Here is a 24,877-nt window from a genome sequence, read left to right as displayed (position 1 = left end):
CAAGTGTATACTCATCAAACACATTCCCTCCAGGAACCAACGAACAGATGAACTAGCTTGAATCTGTCTCCTAGAGGAAGTGCCAACAGGGGGTGTGTAAGTCTGGCTACATAAAGAGTCTGGCCATAGGGGTCAACGACCTTATGACAAATAGCGAAAGAATGGGGACTGCTGCTGAAGTGCTCAGATATTGCAGAGGTCTGCCAGCAGTGCTCAACCCCCGCCCAGGCGAGACCTCAGCCTCCGCCAAGAATGGCCCATCAAATCCTGTGTGGCTCTTCTGCCTGCCAATAGCAAGTGGACCGCATTGGACATTCGCCCTTGTCTGATGGATGTGCATTTGTCTTCATCTGCATGCACACACATGGGCTTGCTCTAGGCTTACCCTCGGCAGATAATGCAAAGAAGCACTATTTAGGGTCTAGAGTGCTGTGTGGGATATAGGGGACCCCGCGGACGTTGGCAGTGGGACCAAGGACCCCACTTCCCCAGCCACGAAGCTAAGAACTGGGCAGATAAAACTGACATACACTGGCGTTTCCACCTGCCCTACAACCCCACTGCCGCTGGGCTAATTGAGAAGATGAATGGAATATTTAAACAACAAGTGAGGCAGGAGACGCGCTCCCTCAGCATGTGGACCAGGAGGCTGGCATAAGCCCTGCATGCTGTAAATGAGCATCCTAGGAGCAATGGCAATATAGCAAGAGCATAGCAATAGTACCTATGTCACCTTAACACAGAGGCCGGTGGTCCACCCCATCCGAGTTCAATTGTTAACCACAGAAGGACCACAACTGTAGGTCAGTCAGGACAATAACCTACTTTTGCCCTTGCCACAGGACCTACCCCCAGGGGAACACCTTATACAATGACCCCGAAACTGGCTGGTGAATCCCGGGGGGTGGGGGGTGGGTTTGCTGCCCCTCGGGGAGTAGGGTTAGAGAGATTTACGGATTGCATCTGGCTTCTACGCAGCCCCATCTAAGTCTACTAAGGTAATTAACCCAGGCCCCCACTGTAGAAAGACACCATCGCATTAACCTTGTGGTCTGTCGTTACGCCGTCTCTCCAGTGTTTGGCTCCAGCTGTGGTGACTGAAGGTGGACAGGGAGCATGGGATGGCAGGCCAGGACACAAACCACCGGCAGGGGTGCTACTATCTCGGAGTGCTGTTACTGCTCGTATTTTACGTAATGGTCTTGACCTTCCCTGCACCGCGCCTATTAAACATCTCACTTTTCCCTCCCTAGCCTAAGCAGAGGGCATCTGTCCTGGGACCAGGTGGCAACGGGGGTCTCTTTGTGCAATGAGTCTCTTGCTGGGTCTTCAGTGAGTCTCTTGCTGGGTCTGCAGTGAGATGCCGCTGTCGTCCTCCTCTGGACAGAGCCCATGCATGACCGACCCTGCTGCTGGGACTATGCGGGAATGACTGGCAACGTGGGGGAAAGACTGGTTTACTTCCTGTCCTGCCTGCTGAGACATCTGAAGGGCTCCCACCAGTGGACCTTACTCTGCAGCACATCCTAAATCTTACGAGGCTGACTGCACCGGAGTCCCCCCTGGGCTTTGCTGTGTGGCATGGAATCAGCTGGCTTCAGGCCACACAAGTCCAACAAGTGGGGGTGACCGTTTTCTGTATGGAGAGACACAGTGGGTCCACCCGTAACAGCACCCCATGTAACATGGGCTGGACACAAAGACCAATGCCACCAGACCCTCACTGTGAGTGCTGACAGCTGGCCAGGTGACCAAAAGGATCCTCTCAAGGCTGGGGCATTCCCCTGCCCAGGAGGGTGCCTCTGGGTTTGTGGAACTAGGGGATGGCCCTGCCTCCCTTACGACTGGGTAGGACGCGGCCCTTGGGGATGCTCTTACCTGCTAGGATCCATCCTGCACACGTCGCCCCATAGACCCCCAACTGGGATATCGTGCGTGCTTGTCATGGAGTGAAGTGCGCCTCCTGGTGGTCTTGAGAACCACGGAGACTTTTTGGACTGCGTCACTTGGGCCTTGCTTCTCTTTGACACTCCAAGGGGAAAGTTAATGGCAGGAGCCGAGCTCTGCTGGAGTCAAAAAAAGAAAAGGTGACGTCAATGACGCCTGGGGTCAAGGAGACCTCTCCAACTACACATGCACAGAAAGACTCCTAGGGGTCCAAAGGGAGGGTATGCCAGGCCGTAATAGGTCTGATACCCATCCCATAACCCTTTGCTCTGGCATCCACTTTAGCCAAAAGATGCACACACATATCGGGGAGGGCCCTGGGTCCCGTCAGGTGTGAAAAATAAAACAGGAGAATTGGCCAAAGGAAAACAAAGTCCTGGCAGAACCGTCCTGTGTAAGCGATGTCACCACTCCTCTTTAGTGTGTTTCTGACTGTCTTGCTTCTGTCTTAAATAAATAAACTGCTTCTCTGTGGGCTCTCCCACATGTTGTACTGTGTCTCTAATAATAAACTTTGGACCGGCTTTCACAGTCTTTTCCTCCTTGAAACCTTCCTGCTTTCAACAGGGGCCACGAATCAGAGCACTTCTGCTTTTAGCTTCTAGCTGGTCTAGTGGCTAGGATTCCTGGTTTTCATCTGAGCTGCCCAGGTTCAATTCCTGAGCTGGGAATTAAGGTCTCCTTTCAAGCCATCACTCACTGCTATCTCTGAGATCAGTTTTACCCAATGTCTCTTTTTTCTCCCCGAGCTGCCACTGTTGATGGAGGATGGCAAGCAGAAGCACTGGCTAAACATACGGCCACGGGCTTAAACAATACTAGACAGGCAGTTATCCGCCTGTCTGAGGAGACCACTCAAATGAGACACATTGTCCTCCAAAACAGGATGGCTCTGGACATGCTGACTGTAGCACCCTCATTCAGACTCAATGCTGTGTATGTCTTTTTTTTTTTTTTTTTTTTAATTTCTGGGGCCGCTCCCGCGGCATGTGGAAGTTCCCAGGCTAGGGGTCTAATCGGAGCTGTAGCCACCGGCCTACGCCAGAGCCACAGCAACGCGGGATCCGAGCCGCGTCTGCAACCTACACCACAGCTCACGGCAACGCCGGATCGTTAACCCACTGAGCAAGGGCAGGGACCGAACCTGCAACCTCATGGTTCTTAGTCGGATTCGTTAACCACTGCGCCACGACGGGAACTCCAATGCTATGTATGTGTATACTCGATAACTCCCACAATATTTCCTCTGCTACAAAAGCTTTAGACCAGCACATCACAGCCATAGATTCCCTCTCCACTGACCTGGTAAGCACTTGTCTCCAAAATTTTCCCACATCCTGGTGAATGACTAATTTGAGCGTAATAGGTATCTTTTGGTTTTGGTTTGGGTTGTTTCTGGTTGTGTCCATGGCATATGGAAGCTCCAGGGCCGAGGATCGAAGCCATGACAACAGCTGCAACCTGAGCACAGCAGTGACAACTCCAGGTCCTTAACCCTATGTGCCACCAGGGAACTCTAGGTATCCTACTCTTGAAACTCATCAGTTGCCGTTGTTTGTGGTATTTGGTTGCAGTGCACTTCTGCATATCCAGTGTGTGAGATATCAAGGAAGAGATGTGGGTCAGCATTGTAAGGGTCGTGCAGGGTATTAGGGTGGAGTGTATGGCCAGGCCACCCAAAATGGCTGTTTGCTTGCTCTCCGTTCATCCCACTCCTGGACCAATCCCTGCCTCACCTATACCCCACTCACATCACTGACCTTCCCCCTGAACCAGAGCGCCTCATCAGTAAATTCCTACATACTTGCCCCCTGGCCTCAGCTAGTGATTGTTTTAATCTGTAGATCAGAATGGCTCCCCTTTGATATTCTAACAAAGGGAAGACCTCCATCCCAGGTAGGCACTTAGCCTAAGGGGCTAGGAAGGCTGTGCCCTTAGTTGATAGTCAGTGAGCTGTCCTGATATAATCCCCCCTATAATTGGCAATCTCCCCTTCCCCCAGGAGTGAAGACTGCTGCTGTGTCCTGCCCACTGTCTGTCCACCTGCCATTCTTGGTTTGATGTAGCTCCAGGACACTTTTTGATCCAGATGTGTAATATCTCTCATCTTACATTGGTGTCTCTGTGGCGGATTCCAGGTTCTTCCTGTGGTCTTGAGGCTGGGCAAGTCCAGGACTTGCAGGCCTCCAGGGCGCAGCCTGAAGAGGCCAAACAAGACTGAAACGTTGGAGTTTAGAGCAAAGTTTGATTGCTGGACCCTGCTAGGGGACAGGTGGCTTATGCCCCAAGGCTTTCAGCAAAGCCCTTTTTTTTTTTTTTTGTCTTTTGTCTTTTGTTGTTGTTGTTGTTGCTATTTCTTGGGCCGCTTCCGCGGCATATGGAGATTCCCAGGCTAGGGGTTGAATCGGAGCTGTAGCCACTGGCCTACGCCAGAGCCACAGCAACGCGAGATCCGAGCCGCGTCTGCAACCTACCCCACAGCTCACGGCAACGCCGGACCCTTAACCCACTGAGCAAGGGCAGGGACCGAACCCGCAACCTCATGGTTCCTAGTCGGATTCGTTAACCACTGCGCCACGACGGGAACTCCAGCAAAGCCCTTAAAGGCAGGATGAGGGAGGGGTGTGGTTAGTGTTGCAAATATCTTAGGATCCAATCCTTTGTTCTTGTGTAGCTCTCTGCACAGACAAGGCACCAGTTTCTGTAAACATCCAGCAAAACAAATGTTATTCTCTGTTCAGCAACTTTTATCTAAAAAAGTAATACTCTTAAAGGTCATAGCCTAGGAATACCCCTATCTTGCATATTTCAGGCTGTAGGCAGCATTCCTTTGCACAAGGTGTCGAACCGGGGTGATTAAGCACAAGTGACAGAGGACCCAAGGCTAAAGTTAGGTTAGGATAAAAGGAATAGATCTAACATGAATCAGACTGGTTCTTCCCTGTGACAGTCCCCCCCTTTCTTTCTTTTTGGGCTGCGCCGGTGGCCTAGGGAGGTTCCTGGGCCAAGGACCAAACGGCAACAGCAGTGACCCGAGCCGCCGCATGAACAATGCCAGATCCTTAACCCCTGCCCCACGAGAGAACTCCCCATTCCTCTTCCACACTTGGCTTCCAGGACACAACTCAGCTGACCTGGGTTCATGCTCATCTTTTTGGTCCTCCTTCCCAGTCTAGTTTGCCCCTTTCCCTAGTTTCCTCTGATTTTTTGGGGGTTGTTTTTGGTTTTTGTCTTTGGAGGGCCACACCCATGGCGTATGGAAGGTCCCAGGCTAGGAGGTGAATCAGAGCGGGAGCTGCCGGCCTACACCACAGCCACAGCAATGCCAGATCCTTAACCCACCGAGCGAGGCCAGGGATCGAACCCACGTCCTCATGGATGCTCGTCGAGTTTGTTTTTGGTGAGCCATGATGGGAGCTCCAAATTCTGATTGTTGAAGGAAATGGCTTTCCTTCGATGCTCACTCCTCTGGTGTCTCATCCAGTCTCATGGCTTTAAACACTGTGTGCTGACTCCCGCATCAGCATTTCCAGGCTTGATCTCTCCCTTGACCTTCAGACCTATATGCCTTTCTGTTCCCGACATCCTTACTCTCATGGAATTCGCAAACTCACCCACCCACTGAACCAGCACCTCCTCTGTCTTTCCAACTGATCTCCCTGCTCCCACCGCTGTCCCCGCTCAAGTTTTCTTCATAAAACTGCCAGAGTAACTCTGCTAAAATGTAAATCAGATTGTGTGGCTCCTCTGCTCAGAACCCTTCACAGGGCGTTCCCACTGTGGCTCAGCAGGTTAAGACCCCAGCTAGGGAGTTCCCGTCGTGGTGGCACAGTGGAAACGAATCCGACTAGGAACCATGAGGTTGCAGGTTCGATCCCTGGTCTCGCTCAGTGGGTTAAGGATCCGGCGTTGCCGTGAGCTGTGGTGTAGGTCACAGATTCGGCTTGGATCTGGCATGGCTGTGGCTGTGGCGTAGGCCGGCAGCTGTAGCTCTGATCTGACCCCTAGCCTGGAGACCTCCATATGCCACAGGTATGGCCCTAAAAAAAAAGAAAAGAAAGAAAGAAAGAACCTGATGAGTCGACTAGCATCCATGAGGACAAAGGGTTTGATCCCTGGCCTCGCACAGCGGGTTAAGGATCCGGCATTGCTGCAAGCTGCAGTGTAGGATCTGATGTGGCTGTGGCTGTGGTGTAGGCCAGCAGCCACAGCTCTGATTCAACCTGTACCCTGGGAACCTCCATATGCCTCAGGTGTGGCTCTAAAAAACAAACAAACTGGAGTTCCCGTCATGGCGCAGCGGTTAACGAATCCGACTAGGAACCATGAGGTTGCGGGTTCGGTCCCTGCCCTCGCTCAGTGGGTTAACGATCCGGCGTTGCCGTGAGCTGTGGTGTAGGTTGCAGACGCGGCTCGGATCCCACGTTGCTGTGGCTCTGATGTAGGCCAGTGGCTACAGCTCCGATTCGACCCCTAGCCTGGGAACCTCCATATGCCGCGGGAAGCGGCCCAAGAAATGGCAAAAAGACAAAAAAATAAATAAATAAATAAAAAATAAAAAACAAACAAACTAACAACACCACCCTTCACAAGATCCTCAACATCGGGTAAAGGCCAAGTTCCTTATTTTGATCTGCAAACCTGTCTGGCTCCTGTCTCTGCCCCCTTCTTTTCCCACTCTCCCCGTAGAACGCTATGGTCTAGCCATTCTAGGCCTTTTGCGCTTGCTGTTTTCTGAGGCTCTTCCCAAAGTATCAGAACAGTGCCCCTCTTTTTTTCTTCCAATCTTTTACTCAAAGTCACCTTCCCAGTAAGGTCTTCCTTGGCCCCCCCAAAATAAAATAAAACATCTTTCCTGCCAATATTTTATTCCCACTTCCCTGATTCTTTTCCTCCTTAGTATTTACTGCCGTCTTAAAACTATATATTTTAATTTCCTGTCTTCTCTCTCTCTCATTGAAATGGAAGTACTGTGAGGAGTTTTTTGGTTTGTTTTGTTCACTATTGTGTACACTTTATTAGAGTAGTGGCAGGCATACAGTAAGGTATTCAGCAGGTATGGGTTGAATGAATGAATGGAAATTGTGGACACTTGCAACAGGCAAGTTTTACTCTTTTTTTTTTTTTTTTTTTGTCTTTTTTGTCTTTTTGTTGTTGTTGTTGCTATTTCTTGGGCCGCTCCCGTGGCATATGGAGGTTCCCAGGCTAGGGGTCAAATCAGAGCTGTAGCCACCGGCCTACACCAGAGCCACAGCAACGCGGGATCCGAGCCGCGTCTGCAACCTACACCACAGCTCACGGCAACGCCGGATCGTGAACCCACTGAGCGAGGGCAGGGACCGAACCCGCAACCTCATGGTTCCTAGTCGGATTCGTTAACCACTGCGCCACAACGGGAACTCCAAGTTTTACTCTTAATGAAAAAGCTGTAACAACCAGAGCTGCTCAGCAACAGTGACAGCTGACATGCACAGTACACTACCTCTTAACACGTGTTATCTCAAATCTTCACGTTAGTCTGGGATAGGAAGAAGGCTGGGCAGAGATGATGACGCTGGTTGAAGAGGAAACTGAGTCCTGATATGGCGACGGAGCTTATGAAGGGTCACCCAACAGGTTGGGGGAAGAGTGGAACTGTGGAACTGGAAAGACTCTGGGAGTTCCCGTCGTGGCGCAGCGGAAACGAATCCGACTAGGAACCATAAGGTTTCGGGTTTGATCCCTGGCCTCGCTCAGTGGGTTAAGGATCTGGCGTTGCCATGAACTGTAGTGTAGGTCGCAGAATCGGCTTGGATCTGGCGTTACTGTGGCTCTGGTGTAGGCCGGTGGCTACAGCTCCGATTAGACCCCTAGCCTGGGAAGCTCCATATGCCGTGGGTGTGGCCCTAAAAAGACAAAAGGCAAAAAAAAAAAAAAGAGACAGAGTCTTGGGGGTGATGGAATTTAACAAGGGTTAGATTTGAAGGACTTTGCTGCTTGAAGGCATCAGCAGGTCTGAAGGGCATGCTCACTGGGAAGCTGAGTCAGAAGTCTCTACAGAACAGAAGGTGGGAGTGATGTGCCAGGGCTGACCACTAAACATATTTGGCCCAGGCCTGGAGAGGGCAGCTGAATGTCTCAGTAGCAGAATGCTGACCCTAAGATTGAGTAATCACTCAGTCCCTTACAAAATCTCCAATGCAGAACTGGACAGGCAATCTTTTGTTTTTGCTTTTTAGGGCCACTGATGCAGAGCAAAGTTCCCAGGCTAGGGGTAAGATGGGAGCTACCAATGCCAGCCTACAGCACAGCCACAGCAATGCAGGATCCCAGCTCACCACAGCTCACAATAACACCAGATCCTTCACCCACTGAGCGAGGGCAGGGATCTAACGCGAATCCTCATGGATACTAGCTGGGTTCACTTCCACTGAGCCATAATGGGAACTCCTTGGACAGGCAATCTTAAGGAAATGGTGAGTCCACTACAGGGCTGCAAACTACAGACTAACTGCAGAGGTCTTTGAGGGAAGAGACCATGTTCCTAGATTTATCTCCAGCTTCCAGGAGGGCCTGGAATATTGAATATAACAGGGGCTCAAGTATTTCTGGTGAAGGCATACGTGTATGAATGAATGCGCCCAACAGGAAACTGAGGGCGAGAGCAGCTAGACAGGTGGGGGATAAAACCACTTAGCGACTCCGGGGTAGAAGCGGACTAAATTTCTTGGGACGCAGCCGGAAAATGTGCCATTCCTAACGCTGGAGGCCGCCAGCTGTTTTTCATGAAGTTTTGCATTGCAAATACCGCCTGAAGCCAGACGGGGCGGGGCCGCGACGAAGAAGCCGATTGGCTGAGGCTGAAGGCGGGGCCATGCAGCGGCTCTCCAAACGTCGGCCCAACACGTGACTAACGTGTGAGCGTCACTTCCCGTCTGGTGGGCGGGAGAGAGAAAACAAAAGAAGACCAAAGACGCATGCGTGCGGTGTGTCCCGAGTTCTGGCGGGTTCTTCCGCTCTGGCAAAGAGAAGTGCTTCCGGGTTGCCGCCGGCTGCCGCCTCCCGGCGCGGTAAGTACAGAAGGAAGGCTGCGGCTGCTGTCTCCTTACCCCTTCTTTCCTCCCTCCTCCAGAGAAACTCTGTTCACCGCACCCACCTCCTCAGGAGCTCGCTGTTCACACTCCCGTTAACATTAAAGAGCTCCAGCTCATTGGCCGCTTTCTTGAGGTTAAGCCCCACCCCGTCACACCGATCCGCCACTCATTGGTGTCACTTCCTGTCACTCAACAGTTCTTCCAGGTCACGGGGTTTCTTCAATTTAGTGATTAACCCTATAGGTGCAAATACCTGGTCGAATCCCGCCCCTGTCTTCTCCCTGTTGGTCAACTCCGCGGTTATTATCATAACAAGCAAAGAATGGCTGGTAGTTTGGCGGCGAGGGTTTGGGTTTAAGGAGCCGAGCTCTCTGGCCCTTTGGTACCTGAGGAACGGGAGCGTGGGTTCCGTGGGCCGTGTTAAAGGGGCCGGGCAGCCGAGGTCCACGGAGGGGCAGCGGCTGGCCCCGGATCAGTCAAATAACTTAGGGCAAAAGCAGAATTAGACGTAGGTCCTTTTCTCCTGGTCATCTCTAGTGTCCGGCCTGGATCTCCCCAAAAAGTTCTATGCCCCAAATCACTGGGACCTAAAGCTGGTTGTTGGCCTGTCACTGGGCCTCAGTTTTCCTGTGAGCTGAAAGGTTCTAATTCAGATTCTCTGGGATCTTCCTGGTCAGCCCTCCCAGCTGCTTAATCTGAGCTGAATTTACTTGTTCTCTCGCTCAGATGCTAGTTTATCCGTTTGATCTTCCACGTACTTATTTATCCATTACTCAGGCATTTAGAATGTCTTACTGAGCTATACCACCATTCGGCTGTGGTTTAGTAGGTGGTTAGTGTCCTACATTTCTGACACTGGATGGGTATGGCGTGGAACATCAGAGAGGAGCAGAAAGTAGGTCTCTGTCTGGAGGAGGTAAAGATCAAGCAGAGCTCTGCCATCTTCGATTCTGTAGAATTTTGTGATGCCAGTCTGCATTCTGGATTCCTCCACATGTGGCTTCCATTCTCCTCCCTCCTTTGAACAGCCTATAAATACTGTAAGTACTTTCTAGTAAAGACTTAGTTATCAGAATAACTGTGAAGGTGGTATGATCATTATCGTCCCTGTCTTACAGAGGATGGTGTCTGAGGCTCAGAGAGGTTAAGTGACGTAGCCAAGGTCAAACAGCTAGTAGTGGAGCCAGCATTCAAACCGAGGTCTGTCTGATTCCCTCAAGGAGAGGCTTTTTTCTTGCTACCTTCCCAAAGGCACCCCATCCCCAAATCAAACTAACCAAATGACGGTCAAAAACCAAACACATCCGAGAGCTCAATTCACCTGACCCTGTCCCTCAGTCTAGGAGCCATGTCCACCTTGTTCCCCTCACTCTTCCCCCGTGTGACTGAGACACTCTGGTTTAATCTGGATCGACCCTGTGTGGAGGAGACGGAGCTGCAGCAACAAGAACAGCAGCATCAGGCCTGGGTGAGTGAGGATCTAGCCCAGCAGGGGAGCTTCACTGGCCATGACCCAGCCTTACTTTGGAGACCTGCCCTGTGCAGACTTTTTGCCCTGAGCTGGGAAGAATCCGGCTGAGAGCTGAGGGCCTAGGTTGTCCTCCTTGTGATACCCTAATTTGCCGGGGACCATGGGACCTCTAGGCCAGACGAGCCCAGGCTCTTTCCGCTATAGCATAGGCTATCGTCTCTTTTTTTGTCTTTTTAGGGCGGCACCTGCGGCCTGTGGAGGTTCCCAGGCTAGGGGTCTAATTGCAGCTTTAGCCACCAGCCTATGCCACAGCCACACCAGATCCGAGCCTTGTCTGCAACCTATACCACAGCTTATGGCAACACTGGATCCTTTACCCACTGAGCAGGGCCAGGGATCAAACCCACGTCCTCATGGCTACTAGTCAGGTTTGTTTCCATTGAGCTATGATGGGAACTCCGGAAATAATCATTCTGACTGTTTATTGAGGATCTAGGCAATGATACGTTCTAGGCTGATAGTCTCACTTCATCCTCACAATCATCTTATCAGGAAACCAAGGCCCAAAGAGGTTATGTAGTTGGATCAAGTTCTTAAGTAAGTGGCAGATGTCAGGCGAGAAACGGATTGAATCTTCCTGAAAATTGGAAGGAAGCTTCTCCTCTACCCTTAGGGGTCTTGGGGGCAGGGAGGGACCGTCCCATGCCCCTGACCTGCCCTGCTTGGGCCCTGGCCTTGCTCTCCTCCCTCTTCGGCCACAGCTCCAGAGCATCGCAGAGAAAGACAACAACCTGGTACCTATCGGCAAGCCGGCCTCAGAGGTGAGTGGCTCCAGCAGGTGGGGCCTCTGTGGGGCCCAGAGGAATGAAGGATCTGCTCTAAGTCTGAAGGTCCGGCCTCTGACTCCAGAGCAGTCGTGGTCCTCGGTTCTGGGTGGGGGTCAGAAAGGTGAGGTAGCCGGGCTGGGCACAGGGCTTAGCGCTGAGGTCCTGCAGAGCGTGCACCAGCCTGCTAGAGTCACGTGGGACGGGACCGGGGAGTGGCGCTCATTCCTTGGCCCCAGAGAGAGGCTCCACGTGGGCCAGTCCTTGAGCGGGCCCAGGCAGACCTGAGGAACCTTCAGGCTCTCCCCGCCTCCGCAGCACTACGATGACGAGGAAGAGGAAGATGAAGACGATGATGAGGACAGCGAGGAGGACTCAGAGGACGACGAGGACATGCAGGACATGGATGAGATGAACGACTACAACGAGTCACCTGATGACGGAGAGGTCAATGAGGTAGGTCCGGGTGTCGGGGGGGGCCTCTGTTCCTGGAACCTGACCCCGGACTGAATTGGCAGCCAGTGGGTACCGAGACCCTGGGTCCAGCCAAGGGCAGGGTCTGGGATGGGGCTGGCCGGGTGGCTGAGGCCCCTCCCCACCCACACCCAGCCTCCTCTCCAGGTGGACATGGAAGGCAATGAACAGGATCAGGACCAGTGGATGATCTAGGTAGACAAGGCAGAGTGGTCTCAGGGAGATTCCAGGTCAGCCCACCCCGCCCTGGACCCCCTGCAGAACCAGCCGATCACCCCCAGGGCTGGAAAGCTCACCCTTGGGCGCCTTCTCAGCTGCTGCAGGACCTGGCCTCCGTGGCCCCTCCTAGGCCATCCGTTTGCCCTTGAATCCCCAAGGCCTGAGCCACCCCACCGTTCTGGCCAGCACCTCACCCCTTGGTTGCTGATCTAGTTTCTTTCTAATTCTTTAATAAAGACACAGTACTGATTTTTCCCCCATGTCTGTTCTCTATTTCTGGGTGGGGCCCAGAGGAGTCTAATGTCTTTTCTTGAGCTTTGGGGAGAGGGTACTCCAGGGACTTCAGGCAGATGTGGGCTGGGACTAGGGAAGGCCAGCATAGCCCTGGCCGTGGGCCCAGGCTCCACTGCCATTTCCCCTGGCCCGGCCTGCGCCTAGCCATTCCCGCAGGGCCTCTGACCCAGTGCTGACTGTTTCCTCTGGTCCCACCCTGGATGCTTGGACTAGGAAGCTGGGAAGGGGTGGTCTCTCTGAGGCCCGAACCGGGAGGCCCCTGGAGCTCAGCCTCCGTGGTGTTAAAAGAACAGATTAAACCTCAGAGTGGGCAGTGATAGGGCTGGGATGGGGGCTCAAGGCTCCTGCCTGTTAATCCACAGCTCTGGACTGGAAGGTGGGGGACCAGGGCTCAAGCAGCCTGACAGAACTTGTGGCCTCAGATTAAGGTGGAGCCAGAGTGGGGCAGAGGCGGGAGAGCCTGCTTAGCCCTGAGCCCAGCGAGGGCCAGTCCACTGTGGGAGCCGGGGGGGTGTTCTGAGGACCTTGCTTGGTTGGGGTGGGAGAGGCAGGCAGTAAGTCCCCACCGGGGCAGGACCTCAGCCAGGCCCTGCGTAGGTGAGCTGGGCTATGCCGTCCTTGATGGCAGGGAAGTCGGGGAGGCCAGCGTGGTGGAGGCGGCAGCGGTAGCGGCCACAGCTCTTGGCGTACTGCAGGAAGCGGGGTGCGCCAGGGAAGAGCACGCGGTCAGCCAGCACAGTGGCACCAGCTGGCAGCAGGGCATGGGCCTCCAGCAGCTGCAGGTCCCGCAAGTAACATCGGGGCCGGTGTGCCAGGAGCACCAGGTCAGCCCGACTCAGCCGGTACTGGGTTCGCAGGCGCGGGATCACCTCTTCCGATCTTCCCACGATGAGCTCTACCTGTGGGGGTGCGAGGAGCTGGCCGTGAGGGTGGGAGGGTTTGTTCTCCCACACCAGACCCCGCCAGGGTCTGGCTTACTCTGTGCCAGGCCCTGGCCTCGGTCCCCACCCGGGTTCTCACGTGTTCTCTGGCCTCAGCACTCACGGAGTTAGAACCTCCACCGTGGTTTCCATTCTGCCATGACGGAGCCGAGGTGCAGAGCACGTGTGCTTTGCCCAAGATCGCACAGCTGACAAGAGGCAAGCTAAGGCCTGGGCCCAGATCTGCAGGCCTCCAGAGACTTCCCTCTTAGCTGCTGCCCTCTCATCCAGCAGCAGCTTTGTACCAATGACTTGGAGCAGGAGGACAAGAGCTCTTATCTTCCCAGGGTCCCAGTTCCCTACATGGAGCTGTGTGCTTCCACTAGGTGAGACTTCCTCTGTCCTCAACTACCCGGGGGAGGGAGTCTGGGGCCAGGCCGGGGGTGGCAGGAAAGAGACCAGGGTCGAGGAGGTGGGGGCTGACCGTGCGCTCGTCGAAGCCAGCGAGGCGGATGAGTTTTTCAGCCACCACTGCTGTGCGTGGATCCCGCTCCACCGTGAGAAGGCGGCCCCCAGGGGGCAGCGCACGGGCAATAAGCAGCGTGGAGTACCCGCAGTAGGTGCCCAGCTCCAGCGCACAGGCAGGGCCCTTCTCCTCCACCAGCCGCGTCAGGATCTGACCTGTGAGGGGAGATGGCTGTTGCAGCAGACGTGGGCGCTGGATGCACGGGCCCTCCCAGAAGGGGGTTCCAATCCGCTCGAGTCTCGCGCCCTCCTTGGATCGTAGTCCTAGAGCAGCCCCACTCGTCTCCCTGCCCCTCCAAGCCTGCCTCCTTCACACCAGCCACTGGGAATCTTTCCAACCCACCCGACCCTTTGCTCCCTGGTTCCTATGCTCCTATAGGCCTTTGGGATTGAACGTGGGCTCCTCAGCCTGACATTCAGAACTTTTCTTGGGCCCAATCCTGTCCTACCTTCCCAGATCCAACTCTCAGTTCTTGCCACCACATCCCGGACCGCTGTGCCCAGAGTCACCCATGCTGACTCATTCCTTCCTGCTGCATTTATATATGCGCTGGCTTTGCCCTTCCCTTCCTCTGTCCTCAACTACTCGGCCAACTCGAAAGCAGTCCCTCTCTGCTCAGCTCAGATGTTGCTTCCTCCAGGAGGGCCCATGCAGAAGCAACCCCCAGGCTTCTGAGACCACCATCCAGGCTCCTGAGAGATCTTTGCTACACCTTCCACTTTCACTCTCCCTTGTTTTGTTCATTGAATATCTCCCCCCCCTCCAAGGGCCTCACCCATGGCACATCGAAGTTCCCAGGCTAGGGGTGGAGTTGGAGCTACAGCTGCGGGCTTACACCACAGCCACAGCAACACAGGCTCCAAGCCACATCTGCGATCCATGCCACAGCTTGCAGTGATGCCAGATCCTTGACCCAGTGAGCAAGACCAGGGATTGAACGTGCATCCTCAGAAACACTATGGTGGGTTCTTCATCCATTGAGCTACAATGGGAACTCCTGTTCATTGAATATCTTCAGAACCACTGAATTGGATGAATTTATTTTTGTCTTTTTAGGGCCACACCCATGGCAAATGGAGGTTCCCAGGCTAGGGGTTGAATCAGAGCTGTAGCCATTGGCCTACGCTACAGCCACAGCAACCTGGGATCCCAGCCACGTCTGCCACCTACACTACAGGTCACGGCATTGCCGGATCCTCAACCCCCTGAGTGATGCCAGGGATTGAACCTGTGCCCTCATGGATACTAATCGGATTCGTTTCCACTGAGCCATGACAGGAACTCCAGGAATTTGTTAAATAAGACTAAAACACGTATGCTGGGAGCTGGGACTCAGACAAATCCAGGCAGACAGTATCCTGAATGGGATGGAGGAGCCTCCATGACGGGGGGGGGGGGGGGGGGGCTCAGACACAGATAATTACTGCGTTATGGATGGTGTGCTGAGACGGTTACTCCCTTGTGTTATGCCCCCTTTGAGGCCAGCCTTTACGGCTGATTCATCCCTGTGGCCTTTGCCTTCTCTCCCAGCACCTAGCACATGCCTGATACAAAAGCAGTGGTGACAGGTGTCTCTATCGTGGCACAGTGGAAACGAATCTGACTAGGAAACATGAGGTGGCAAATTTGATCCCTGGCCTCGCTCAGTGGGTTAAGGATCTGGTGTTGCCCTGAGCTTGGTGTAGGTCGCACATGCGGCTTGGATCTGGCACTGCTGTGGCTATGATGTAGGCCAGCAGCTGTAGCTCCCATTCAACTCCTAGCTTGGGAACCTCCACACGCCCCGGGCACCACCCTTAAAAAAAAAAAAAAAAAAAAAAAAAAAAAGAGCAGTGGTGATAAATTTTGCTAGACGAATGCATCATTCTGCCCAGCCCCCTCACTTCCAGGGGAGGAAAAAAGAGGCCACAGAAGATCAAGAACGTTCCCAGTTCACCCAGAAAGGCAGCAGCAGGTCCCGGATCCTCCTCACCACCTTGGAGGTGCTTCCTAGGGCAGAAGGCTAGGCAGCACTGACCTTTGACAGGCCCCATGTGGCTCAGGTACTCGCAGTGGCTGCTCCACTGGTCCAGGGCGGTGAGGATGTGACCAGGGTCCCCGGGCAGGGAATGGGTGAGCACGTAGCTGAAGGCCCGCTCCTCAATCCGCAGCCCTGACAGGCAGTCTCGGAGGCTCCGGAGCAAGACCGTGCGTACCAGCAGTCGGAAATAGTGCCGGTACCTCACCAGCAGTGTCACCACCAGTGGCAGGAAGGCCAGCGCGATGGCGGGGGACATGGTCCCTACGTGGGCCCTGGGGTGGAGGGAGGAAGGTAGGAAAACCCGCAGTGCCATCTGCCTGTCATTTGCGCAGCCCTTCCAGTAACAATCGCTACCCCTGTATTTTACACACCGTGGCTCCGAAAGGCTGTCTTGTCCAGGGTCACACAGAAGAATTAGGATTCGAATCCAAGCTGGTTTGATTCCAAACCCGTGTACTTGCAAGGACGCCGTGCCGTCCAGTTCAGCACCCAACCCCAAACCATCTCTTCCCACTTCTGGCCCCTGGTCCATCTTCACCTCACTCCCTCCACCCCTCTCCCCTCGCCCTCCTTCAAGACCCTCCACCAGCAACTCCAGAAGGTCTCCTCCCACCCTATCCACTGCCTGCGGGGTCTCTTCTGATCCATCACTGTTAGCAACAGAGCACAACTTTGTAGCCGGGAAGCCCTCCCCTGTCGCTGCTCTGCCTCAGTAAAAGTCAATCAAAACACTCCCTAGAGTGTCTGGATGAGGTATCCTCACCACCCGGGGACTCTCACTCTGTCAGCTCTTCCCTGGGGGTGGGAAGGGTCTGTTTCTTCCCCAGTCTTCTCTCCCCTCCTAGCACTTTCCTCCTCTGTTCTCTCTCTCTTCGCATTCACACTCGCACACACAGCAACACAATTTCCCCTCATTCAGCCTCTTCTCCCCTCCCCCATCTCTGGACCCCTGGGGGGGGGGGGGGTAAGTGCCCTGTTTGCTACCAAAAGTGCCCTGGACCATCTGACCTTTTCAAGGCCACTGGTGGTGGGAACTAAAAGTAGGAGTGTATGAATGGGGTGAAATGGGTAGCTGGGCAATGGTGAGTCTGAACTGGTGTGCTTGGGAACCCACACACAAGGGCCCTGCTTACCTGGGCTGGAGGCTCCTGCTAGGGGAATATCAGCGCACAAGACAGGAGGGGGCAGTCCTTGGGGTGGGGAGGAACTCTGAGGCAGGCTGGACCTGCTCTCAATTATTGATGCTGAGGCTGCTGCTGTCACCTGAGAAGAGCAGGTCAAGTTACCAGCCCCAGGGACAAGCTGGAGCTGCCTCTTACCCTTCAGGAGCCTTCAAAGAACTTATAGAACTCCAAGGTCTTGATTTGAAGGGTAACAGAGCTCCTGGGTTTGGGGATCTCTCCTTCAACCCCTTGGTTCAGGACAGAGTATGGTGTGAGCCAAGTTAATGGGAAGTTGTAATTTATTCATGAATTCCAAATTCTAAGCAAATGCCGAGGCTTAAGTCACCGAGAAGAGTCAGATCCTGCCCCCTGTCCCCGGGAACCCCACCTTTGGTAGAAGAGACTGACACAGGAACAGAGAACATAGTACAATGTGATCACTAGAACGCATGCTCTAACCACAGGGACTTCTGGCAGGCCCACACGGTGGGGGAGACAGCGTGCTAGGCCACGTGTGCAAAGTCCAGGAAGTCAACCAGGAAACAGTGTTTCCCCAAGGTTGGTGAGACATTCACCCCATCCCTCCTTCACTGCCCCAGGCCTGGAGTGGGTGTCTGGCTCTGCAGAACCTTGCATGACAGACTTGGACTTGTCTTCAGAGTCCAAGGGAAGATGTGGCATGGTTCCAAGAAGAGCACTGATGATGTGCTTTGTGTGTTAGATTACTAGTACTGCTCTACAAAGGCAGCATTGAAGAGAAGTGCCCGAGGGCCAGATCAGTGACACGGGCTGTATCTCCTCTCCCGGGATTGAGCTCCACTCTGCGTTGCTTGTGAAGGTATAAGTTTCCTTCTTCCAGTAAGTCTCGGACCCCCAGTCCACGTGGGAAGCCACACCCCACACCCCACGTTGGAAGTTACGCCGGGCAACCGGGGCCTATGGATGTGTAACCACATTGGGCGCTCTTTGAGCGTCGAGTCTGCCTCCCCTCGCCCCTCCAATGGCATTCGGTATGAAATCGCCTAATGGCCCACAAAGGGAGCCTGGGGGCCCCCTCCCCGGACAACCCACGTCACACAAGGAAGGGCCTCTCTCCCGGGCAGGGGAGGTCTCCAGCTGAGACCGCGAAGAGGCTGAAATCATGTGATTCACCCCTCCCGTTCCTGGCGTCACGTGTCTCACGGCCTGTCACGCGGGGACGCCTTCCCATTGGCTGGCAGTGATCACGCGCTGGGGGCGGGGCCGGATGCCGGGGTTCCGGCGGCAGCCGCGGCGAGCAGCAGCTCTGGAAAGGGGTTGGCGCGGGGCTGTGGGTCTGTGCTGGATGCAGGCGCGGGTCATGTGACCGGAAGGGCTCCTGACGGACGCCGTCCCTGCTCGGCGCGGCCTGAGCGCCCGGCCCTACCCCCGCCATGGGGTGCTGCTACAGCAGCGAGAACGAGGACTCGGACCAGGTGCGGCCGCCGCGGGCGGGGCTCGGGAGCGAGGGCTGAGACCCCGGGGCACGGGGCCCGGAGAAAAGCCTGCGAAAGAGGGTCCGCCGCACTGTGGGGCTCCCCGAGTACGGAGGCCCGGAGGGGACAGCCTACAGAGGAGACGCCGGGCCGGGCTCCTACCCCCTTTAAAGCCCCAGTGCTGTCGGCACAGCCCCCGTGTTGGGGTGGCAGGCCGCCGCCTCTCCTGCTCGCCCCCGCCCGTTCCATTTGCCCCTACCTTGAGACCTTTACAACTTCAGGGATCCTCAGCCTAGGTCCCGGGGAAGCGCTCTCTTCCCAGGTTCCTGTGCCCGCTTCGTGTTTGTATTAGCGAGCTTTGCGAATCCGTTGTAGAGGTGGGTAAGCCGAGGCGCTAAGTCAGATTGAGCTGATGTGAGTCAGGAATCGTGTATAGACTCTGAATCCCTGGAGTTGAAGAAGGAAGGTCACTGCTAATCTGAGAGCAGAGAAGGCCTCTGGAAATTGGTGTCGTTTGAGTTGGTCAGTGAAGGGTTTAATAGACACGGTGAGGACTTGGGGGGGCGCGGCGTGTGGGAAGTTGGAAAGCCACAGATCACGTTTAGCTTCGGCTATGCTGAGGCTCGGGGAAGAGAGGTAGGACAGGGAACTCCGTTTGGCCTCCCTCAGTGCAGCCCCTGCCTGGAGCCTGAAGGCTCCTCTAGGTAGAGGGGGGCTTGTCCTGGGGAGTTGGGTGTAGATCTGGTTCCCTTGGCAGAAAGGATTAGGCTGGGAGGCACGTACAGTTTTAAATGCTCCCTCTTCCCCTTGGTGTATTCTCTCCTCTCACTTCTTGCCACACTTTAAACCCTGCCCTGCCTGACCTCCTTTGAGGAGGGGCAGACCTTTTCAAGGATGAAGTCTCACGTTGTTGGCCCCTTGCTTTTTTGTGGCCTCTAAGCCTGGAGTCTCCATTTCAACAGACCCAGAAACAGCAGGAAGGTTTCAGCAAGTGGAGTAGATGGTCACAGAAATGGATTACATCACTGGTACATGGGAAGTAGGTCCTTCTTCAGTGATTCACATGAACCTATTTGGGGTCAAGGACTTAAGCTTGGGAAACCACCATTTGTATGGGAGGCACGGATGGCTCCTGGGCCTCATTAAGTCTCCGGACACCCCGTGGACGTTCGCTCATGTTTCTGTGCCTGTGCTAGGTGTGCCTCAGGGCTGTGCCTCACAACTCACTGCAGGCAGCCTGTTAGGAATAGGAGACAGTGGCCCAGTCTACTGGGAAAACTGTGGCCTAATGGGAAATTGGCTCTTCAAGCATAGTGTGGACTCTTGCAGGGAATGAGTCAAAGGTTAGTGCTTTATGAGAAACCAGCTTCTAGTGGCAGCTGATGCTCTCCTGGTTCTCCCCCTCCCCTGATGGGCTTTCACTGCTGTTTCTAATTCCCAGAGATGGTGCTTGATCAGTCCTGGGCGATTTGAGGCCTCATGTGGCAAAGGTTTGCTTGCCTGGTCTGCAAGCCGTCACCATTCACTGTCCCCTCTTTCAGGTCTTGGGCAGGCCCCTTTCCTACTCTCATTTCTGCATCTTTGTTACAATAATAAAAAGAAATAACACGTTACAGTTTTCAAAGGCCTTTTACGATGCTCTCACTTGACTCTCTCCGAACCTCTGTCATCAGGTCATGTCTATTTGAAAGTGGAAAAAAAAAAGTTCAGACGGGCTGAGTGATTTAGCCACGGCTACACAGCTGAGAAGTGCCACAGCCAAGGTGTCATGATGCCAAGTTGCGTCTTTATCCATTGCGCCAAGCTGTGATTCTAGCTTTTCCCACAGACCAGGTGGCCAGTCACAGGCAGGCCACATGTGTGTCTGTGCTGCAGTAGAGAGTGAGACTCTGGACGTCCAGGTTGACAGTGACCCAGGGACAAACGGTGGCGTGAAAAACTACCCCCCCTGCTCCACTCACCCTCTTGTGGGTGGCGTGATGTTATTTGTTCACTCTGATGGCGGTAGTATGGCCTCTTCCAGGAGTCTAGGTTTCAGGAAAGCAACCTTGTTTTTCTTTTTTTGTTTTTTGCTTTTTAGGGCCGAACATGCGGCCTATGGAAGTTCCCAGGCTAGGGGTAGAATCAGAGCTTCAGCTGCCGGCCTACACCACAGCCACAGCCGCACGGGATCCTTAACCCACTGAGTGAGACCAGGGTCCTGCGTCCTCATGGATTCTAGTCGGGTTCATTCCTGCTGAGCCACAGTGGGAATTCTCGCAACCTTGATTTTGAAGGACCCTGGATAGGGGAGAAACTGCCCTGTCCTGCAGGAGGATCTGTCTGAACTGGGGCTGGGGGAAGAATGGGCACGTAGCAAGCCAACTCTGGCTTCATTATGTAGTCAGCTTTCCTTGGTTTAATTTTTGGCAAACATTTGGTCTTTCTAGCCCTTTAATACCCTGTGTTTTAGGGAGGGCGGGGTGTCTAGAAGTTTGGAGCTGATGAGGCAGAAGCTGTTGGAAACTGTGGACACAGGCAGCTCAGGGTTGAGTAGGAAGAGGCTGTGAAGGGCTGGTCCCGTGCAGGGCGGGGCAGGCGGGGCCAGAGGAAGTGGCCCTTTACAAGGAGAGTTGTGGATTGTGGGCAGGGGAGCTGGCAGCCTGCAAGCGTGAAAGTCTGTAGTAGGAACTGAGATAGGCCTGGGATGGACCACTGAGGGGGTCTGGCACGAAGGGCTGGTGCGTCAGCTTTAGCCAGGAGGGGCCCCTTGTCCTTGATTTTGTCCTGGGTACCCTTGTTCTTTATGGCTTGGATAGATACCCAGCCTGTCTGCTTATCCAATTTGCGGCTGACACAAAGCCAGCAGGGATTTGCAGCTGATGGGTTCAGGGCAGGGTCGTATTCAGAAGATCGCAGTGGATTAGAACAAGGAACTAAAACAGGGGAGTTAATACCCAGAATTATGCATGACCAGGGAGACTGGGTTTGGCCCCAGGTCAGTCCTGGAGGTTGTGATTAGCACAGGCAGACAGAAGCAGGGCTGCCGAAAACTAAAGAAGCGCCCCTCGTGGCGTGTGGAGGCTTGGCCAAGAGGGACCAGCTCCACCGCGCGGGTCCTAGTTCACTGGGCGCACCAGGTTTATTTCTGGAAGTCCCGCACAAAGGGAGCTTGGCAGGGGCGGGGGGCGGTGGGTGGGGGCCCTTCCAGCAGGTGCTTGGACACTTGGACGGCAGGATCCGGAGGCTGCAGCTGGGATTCCTTTCCCGGGGTGACATGAGGAACAGCCGCTGAGAGCTTGGGCTCGCTCTCCCTTGGGGCCAGGGCCTTGTTGGGCCTCCCAGGGCCTCTCCGTCCTGGCAGCAGACCGCCTTGTCAGGGAGGATCTGGTCTGAGCGATTGGGAGGCCGTCCTTGGGCTCCTCACTTGTGTCCGTTTCCCCTCCAGACCCCGCTGTTTTGGTATTTCCACCTCCACCTCGCTTCTTTTCTCCACCTGGGGTTGGATTATTTTCTGAAGCTGCAGGTCTGTTACAGAATAACTGTGTTGCACCACTGTCCATCTTTTTTTTTTTTTTTTTTTTTTGGTCTTGTTGCCTTTTTCTAGAGCCGCTCCCGTGGCACATGGAGGTTCCCAGGCTAGGGGTCCAGTCGGAGCTTTAGCTGCTGGCCTACGCCAGAGCCACAGCAACTCAGGATCCGAGCTGCGTCTGTGACCTACACCACAGTTCACGGCAATGTCGGATCCTTAACCCACTGAGCAAGGCCAGGGATCAAACCCGCAACGACACGGTTCCTGGTCGGATTCGTTAACCACTGAGCCACGATGGGAACTCCCCTGCTGTCCATCTTTTTCAAGGCCTCTAGGACAGCTTGGTTCCACTTGAATTTGTCCTAGACCACCAGTTCAGCTGAGTTCCCCAGGGCAGGCAGGGTCTGGGGCATTGGGCACCCGGGCGATCCATAATGAAAGTGTTTTTGGTAAAGATCAGAGCTGGGCCGGGAGGAGAGCCCCCCCTGAAGGGAGGCTGGACCCAGGGCCTGGGGCTGAAGTTTCCTCCCTGGTCTCTCCTAGGACCGAGAGGAGCGGAAGCTGCTGCTGGACCCTAGCAGCCCCCCAACCAAAGCCCTCAATGGAGCCGAGCCCAACTACCACAGCCTGCCTTCTGCTCGCACAGACGAGCAGGCGCTGCTCTCCTCCATCCTCGCCAAGACAGCCAGGTGGGCATCACAGGACCAGGCCTGGGCAGAGTCAGGCCCAGCACGTGGGGGCCGGGTCGGGTGGGGCGGGAGCGGTGCCTCTGAGCCCAGCGCTGCTCCGCCGGGTCACAGAGCCCTGGGGTCACGTCCCCTCTGCCTCCTCTCCCCCAAAGCAACATCATCGACGTGTCTGCCGCCGACTCCCAGGGCATGGAGCAGCACGAGTACATGGACCGGGCGAGGCAGTACAGGTGAGCGCCTGGCCAGCTCGGACCCTTCGGGCCGCTCGGGCTCCTCGTGTCCCCTCCACCCCGTCCAGCTCTGGCGCCTGGGCCCCGGGCCAGCTCCTTGTCTGGGCGCGGCCCGGGAGAGTGGCCACAGGTCCCTCGCGTGCCTCAGCGGGCGCTGGCGTTGACCCACTCTGCCCCATGACACGCGAGGGTGTGGAGACCAAAGGTGAGCTGAGGCCCCGTCACCTGCTTCTCTGCACTGAGGGTGGGAGGCTGGCCCGGGGTTGGCTGGGCCCATGGTGGCCTGGCGGCCGTCCCCACCCTCCCTCTCCTCTTCTCCTCGCCAGCACCCGCCTGGCCGTGCTGAGCAGCAGCCTGACCCATTGGAAGAAGCTGCCGCCGCTGCCGTCCCTCACCAGCCAGCCCCACCAAGTGCTGGCCAGCGAGCCCATCCCCTTCTCCGACTTGCAGCAGGTGAGCCGCCCTCACCCCCCCCCGCCTGCCCACCCGCCTGCCCAGGGTGTGGCAGAGGCCTCAGAGGAGGCAGGGAAGTGGAGTTAGGGAGCCTGGCAGCCTGTGGCCTGCTCAGCCCCGCCTCACTCTTCTCTCCTCCCCACGCCCTCTCCTCTCTTCTCCCTTCCTTCTCCTTCCCGTCCTTGCCTCTCTCTGGCTCCCTGTCCCCCGTCATTCCCACCCCTCTGGCCACCCGACCCCCCCCCCCCGCGCGCCCCCGGGTCTCCCCTCTCACCTGTCCGTCTGTTCGTCTCTCCCGGTCCCTCTGTCCCAGGTCTCCAGGATAGCTGCTTATGCCTACAGTGCACTTTCTCAGATCCGCGTGGACGCAAAAGAGGAGCTGGTTGTACAGTTTGGGATCCCGTGAAGAGGGGGCCTCCCCCCTGCCGCTGCACAGCTCTCCTCTCTTCACCCCGCCTCCACCCCGCCTCCCCGGCCCCCAGCCTCACTGCGGCTTACACAGAACCCTAACCTGCGACGAATCCCGGCACGTGGAGGAGGAGGAGGAGGAGAGCAAGGCTGGAAGCCTGAGCAAGTGAGGATGGAGCGAGGGAGGGTGGCAGCTCCTGGGACTGGCCCTCGAAGCCCTGGCCAGGGCGGGGTGGGGGGCACAGGGACAGGGCCTTCACCGTCGCTGGGAAGGTGGAGGTGCCACGGCGACGGCGGTCACAGGCCCCTGACAGGCCCCCTGCCCACCCTTTCTTGCCTCCCTCCTGCCCCCTCTCCCGGACTTGGTGCTCACGTGCACCTCAAGGGCATGTGACCAGGGTCTGGACGAGCTTGAATTTGAATGAATTGAGTTTGTATTTCTAGCACCCTGGGTTTTTACATGTTTGGGGTTTTTCGATTTTGTTTTGGTTTGTCACCCTCGATAAAGGAAGTGTATCCATCTGTGTGCTGGTTCCAGCCCCTCTGTCCTGCCTGCCACCCTCCTACTTACTTCTGGCTGCTGGAGTCCATGAGCCAGGAGGCGGATGCGGTGGGGGGGGGAGGCTGTCTTCCAGGGGCACCGGAGGAATCTGGGAGCTAGGGGTTCGGGTTCCCAGGTCTTCCTGAGACTCCACCTGGGTTGTAACCTCACATTGGTGTGCTCGTCCCTCGTCCCGTGATGGGAACGCTGTCAAAGCTGAACAACCCTGAATCTGAGGCAGCTGTTGCTGTCGGTGGCCCAGCCTCAGGCTCAGTGGGATTTACTGGGAAGCCTGCTGAGGGGCGGAGGTGTGCAGGTAGACCAGCTCAAGCGGAGTCAGCCAACTTAGAATTTGAAGCAGAGGGTTCTTTTTATCAAATGAAATCACAAGCAGAATCACAGCATGTCAACACAAGAGTGGAACTGCTCTGACGGGATTGAAGGTGGGTGGGCTCAGAGACCACAGCCCTGCCTCTCGGCCTCCTGCATGGAGGCCTCCGAGGCATCTCCACGGAGCCCTGGTGCTCTGTGAAGCACCTCTAACCCGGGATATCTGAGCTAAAGAGGAACGAAGGGCCCAGAGACGTGGGATGAGGTCCCTGGGTTTCCCACGGCTGTGCAGTAAGCCCAGGTCTCCTGCGTCCCAGGCGCCGGGCCTTC

General features: G+C 55.4%; 3 protein-coding genes across 32 annotated transcripts; 2 read left to right on the top strand and 1 right to left on the bottom strand.

Moving 5' to 3' along the window:
* Positions 1-8,949: 8,949 nt before the first annotated feature.
* On the top strand, positions 8,950-12,268 carry ANAPC15 (anaphase promoting complex subunit 15). 28 transcript variants are annotated; one of them, XM_021062469.2, is made up of 7 exons: positions 8,950-8,996; positions 9,977-10,060; positions 10,139-10,220; positions 10,364-10,488; positions 11,253-11,312; positions 11,634-11,771; positions 11,937-12,268. In XM_021062469.2, exons 4-7 carry the CDS (start codon positions 10,369-10,371, stop codon positions 11,982-11,984), a joined length of 366 nt encoding a protein of 121 aa, XP_020918128.1. In that variant the 5' UTR covers positions 8,950-8,996; positions 9,977-10,060; positions 10,139-10,220; positions 10,364-10,368; the 3' UTR covers positions 11,985-12,268. The 28 variants fall into 28 exon arrangements, with proteins under 28 accessions (XP_020918128.1, XP_084831257.1, XP_084831250.1 ...); XM_084975131.1 differs by having other exon boundaries at positions 10,359-10,488; XM_084975124.1 differs by having other exon boundaries at positions 10,359-10,488; positions 11,925-12,268.
* TOMT (transmembrane O-methyltransferase) lies at positions 10,957-17,341 on the bottom strand. The gene is made up of 4 exons (XM_084975112.1): positions 16,902-17,341; positions 15,766-16,040; positions 13,707-13,903; positions 10,957-13,201 (listed from the first exon to the last, which is right to left on the bottom strand). Exons 2-4 carry the CDS (start codon positions 16,022-16,024, stop codon positions 12,881-12,883), a joined length of 777 nt encoding a protein of 258 aa, XP_084831238.1. The 5' UTR covers positions 16,025-16,040; positions 16,902-17,341; the 3' UTR covers positions 10,957-12,880.
* Positions 17,342-18,270: 929 nt separating this feature from the next.
* On the top strand, positions 18,271-24,200 carry LAMTOR1 (late endosomal/lysosomal adaptor, MAPK and MTOR activator 1). Of its 3 annotated transcripts, none has more exons than XM_003129591.4 (5): positions 18,271-18,385; positions 22,440-22,585; positions 22,738-22,815; positions 23,142-23,268; positions 23,582-24,200. In XM_003129591.4, the coding sequence occupies exons 1-5, from the start codon at positions 18,344-18,346 to the stop codon at positions 23,672-23,674; spliced, it is 486 nt and encodes a 161-aa protein (XP_003129639.1). In that variant the 5' UTR covers positions 18,271-18,343; the 3' UTR covers positions 23,675-24,200. The 3 variants fall into 3 exon arrangements, with proteins under 3 accessions (XP_003129639.1, XP_084831243.1, XP_084831242.1); XM_084975117.1 differs by having other exon boundaries at positions 18,271-20,503; positions 22,008-22,585; XM_084975116.1 differs by having other exon boundaries at positions 18,271-21,636; positions 22,003-22,585.
* The last annotated feature ends 677 nt before the right edge of the window (positions 24,201-24,877 follow it).

The sequence above is a fragment of the Sus scrofa genome, chromosome 9 (assembly GCF_054392235.1).
Source record: "Sus scrofa isolate SSC_HxYL_T2T_F1_AM1 chromosome 9, Sscrofa_HxYL_maternal_Yorkshire_Landrace_v2.0, whole genome shotgun sequence".
In the NCBI taxonomy this organism is placed as follows: domain Eukaryota; kingdom Metazoa; phylum Chordata; class Mammalia; order Artiodactyla; family Suidae; genus Sus; species Sus scrofa.
The sequence above is the reverse complement of the archived record's forward strand: the minus strand, read 5'-3'. Positions and strand labels throughout refer to the sequence as shown.

Coding starts and splice junctions, on each gene's coding strand:
- LAMTOR1 (XM_003129591.4), top strand. CDS start 18,344: ATGGGGTGCTGCTACAGCAGCGAGAACGAGGACTCGGACCAG. Junction 18,386..22,439: donor AGAACGAGGACTCGGACCAG/GTGCGGCCGCCG, acceptor GGTCTCTCCTAG/GACCGAGAGGAGCGGAAGCT. Junction 22,816..23,141: donor GACCGGGCGAGGCAGTACAG/GTGAGCGCCTGG, acceptor TCTCCTCGCCAG/CACCCGCCTGGCCGTGCTGA.
- ANAPC15 (XM_084975118.1), top strand. Junction 11,313..11,633: donor TCGGCAAGCCGGCCTCAGAG/GTGAGTGGCTCC, acceptor CCGCCTCCGCAG/CACTACGATGACGAGGAAGA. Junction 11,772..11,924: donor ATGACGGAGAGGTCAATGAG/GTAGGTCCGGGT, acceptor ACCCACACCCAG/CCTCCTCTCCAGGTGGACAT.
- TOMT (XM_084975112.1), bottom strand. CDS start 16,024: ATGTCCCCCGCCATCGCGCTGGCCTTCCTGCCACTGGTGGTGACACTG. Junction 13,904..15,765: donor CCACATGGGGCCTGTCAAAG/GTCAGTGCTGCC, acceptor CTCCCCTCACAG/GTCAGATCCTGACGCGGCTG. Junction 13,202..13,706: donor CTGGCTTCGACGAGCGCACG/GTCAGCCCCCAC, acceptor GCACCCCCACAG/GTAGAGCTCATCGTGGGAAG.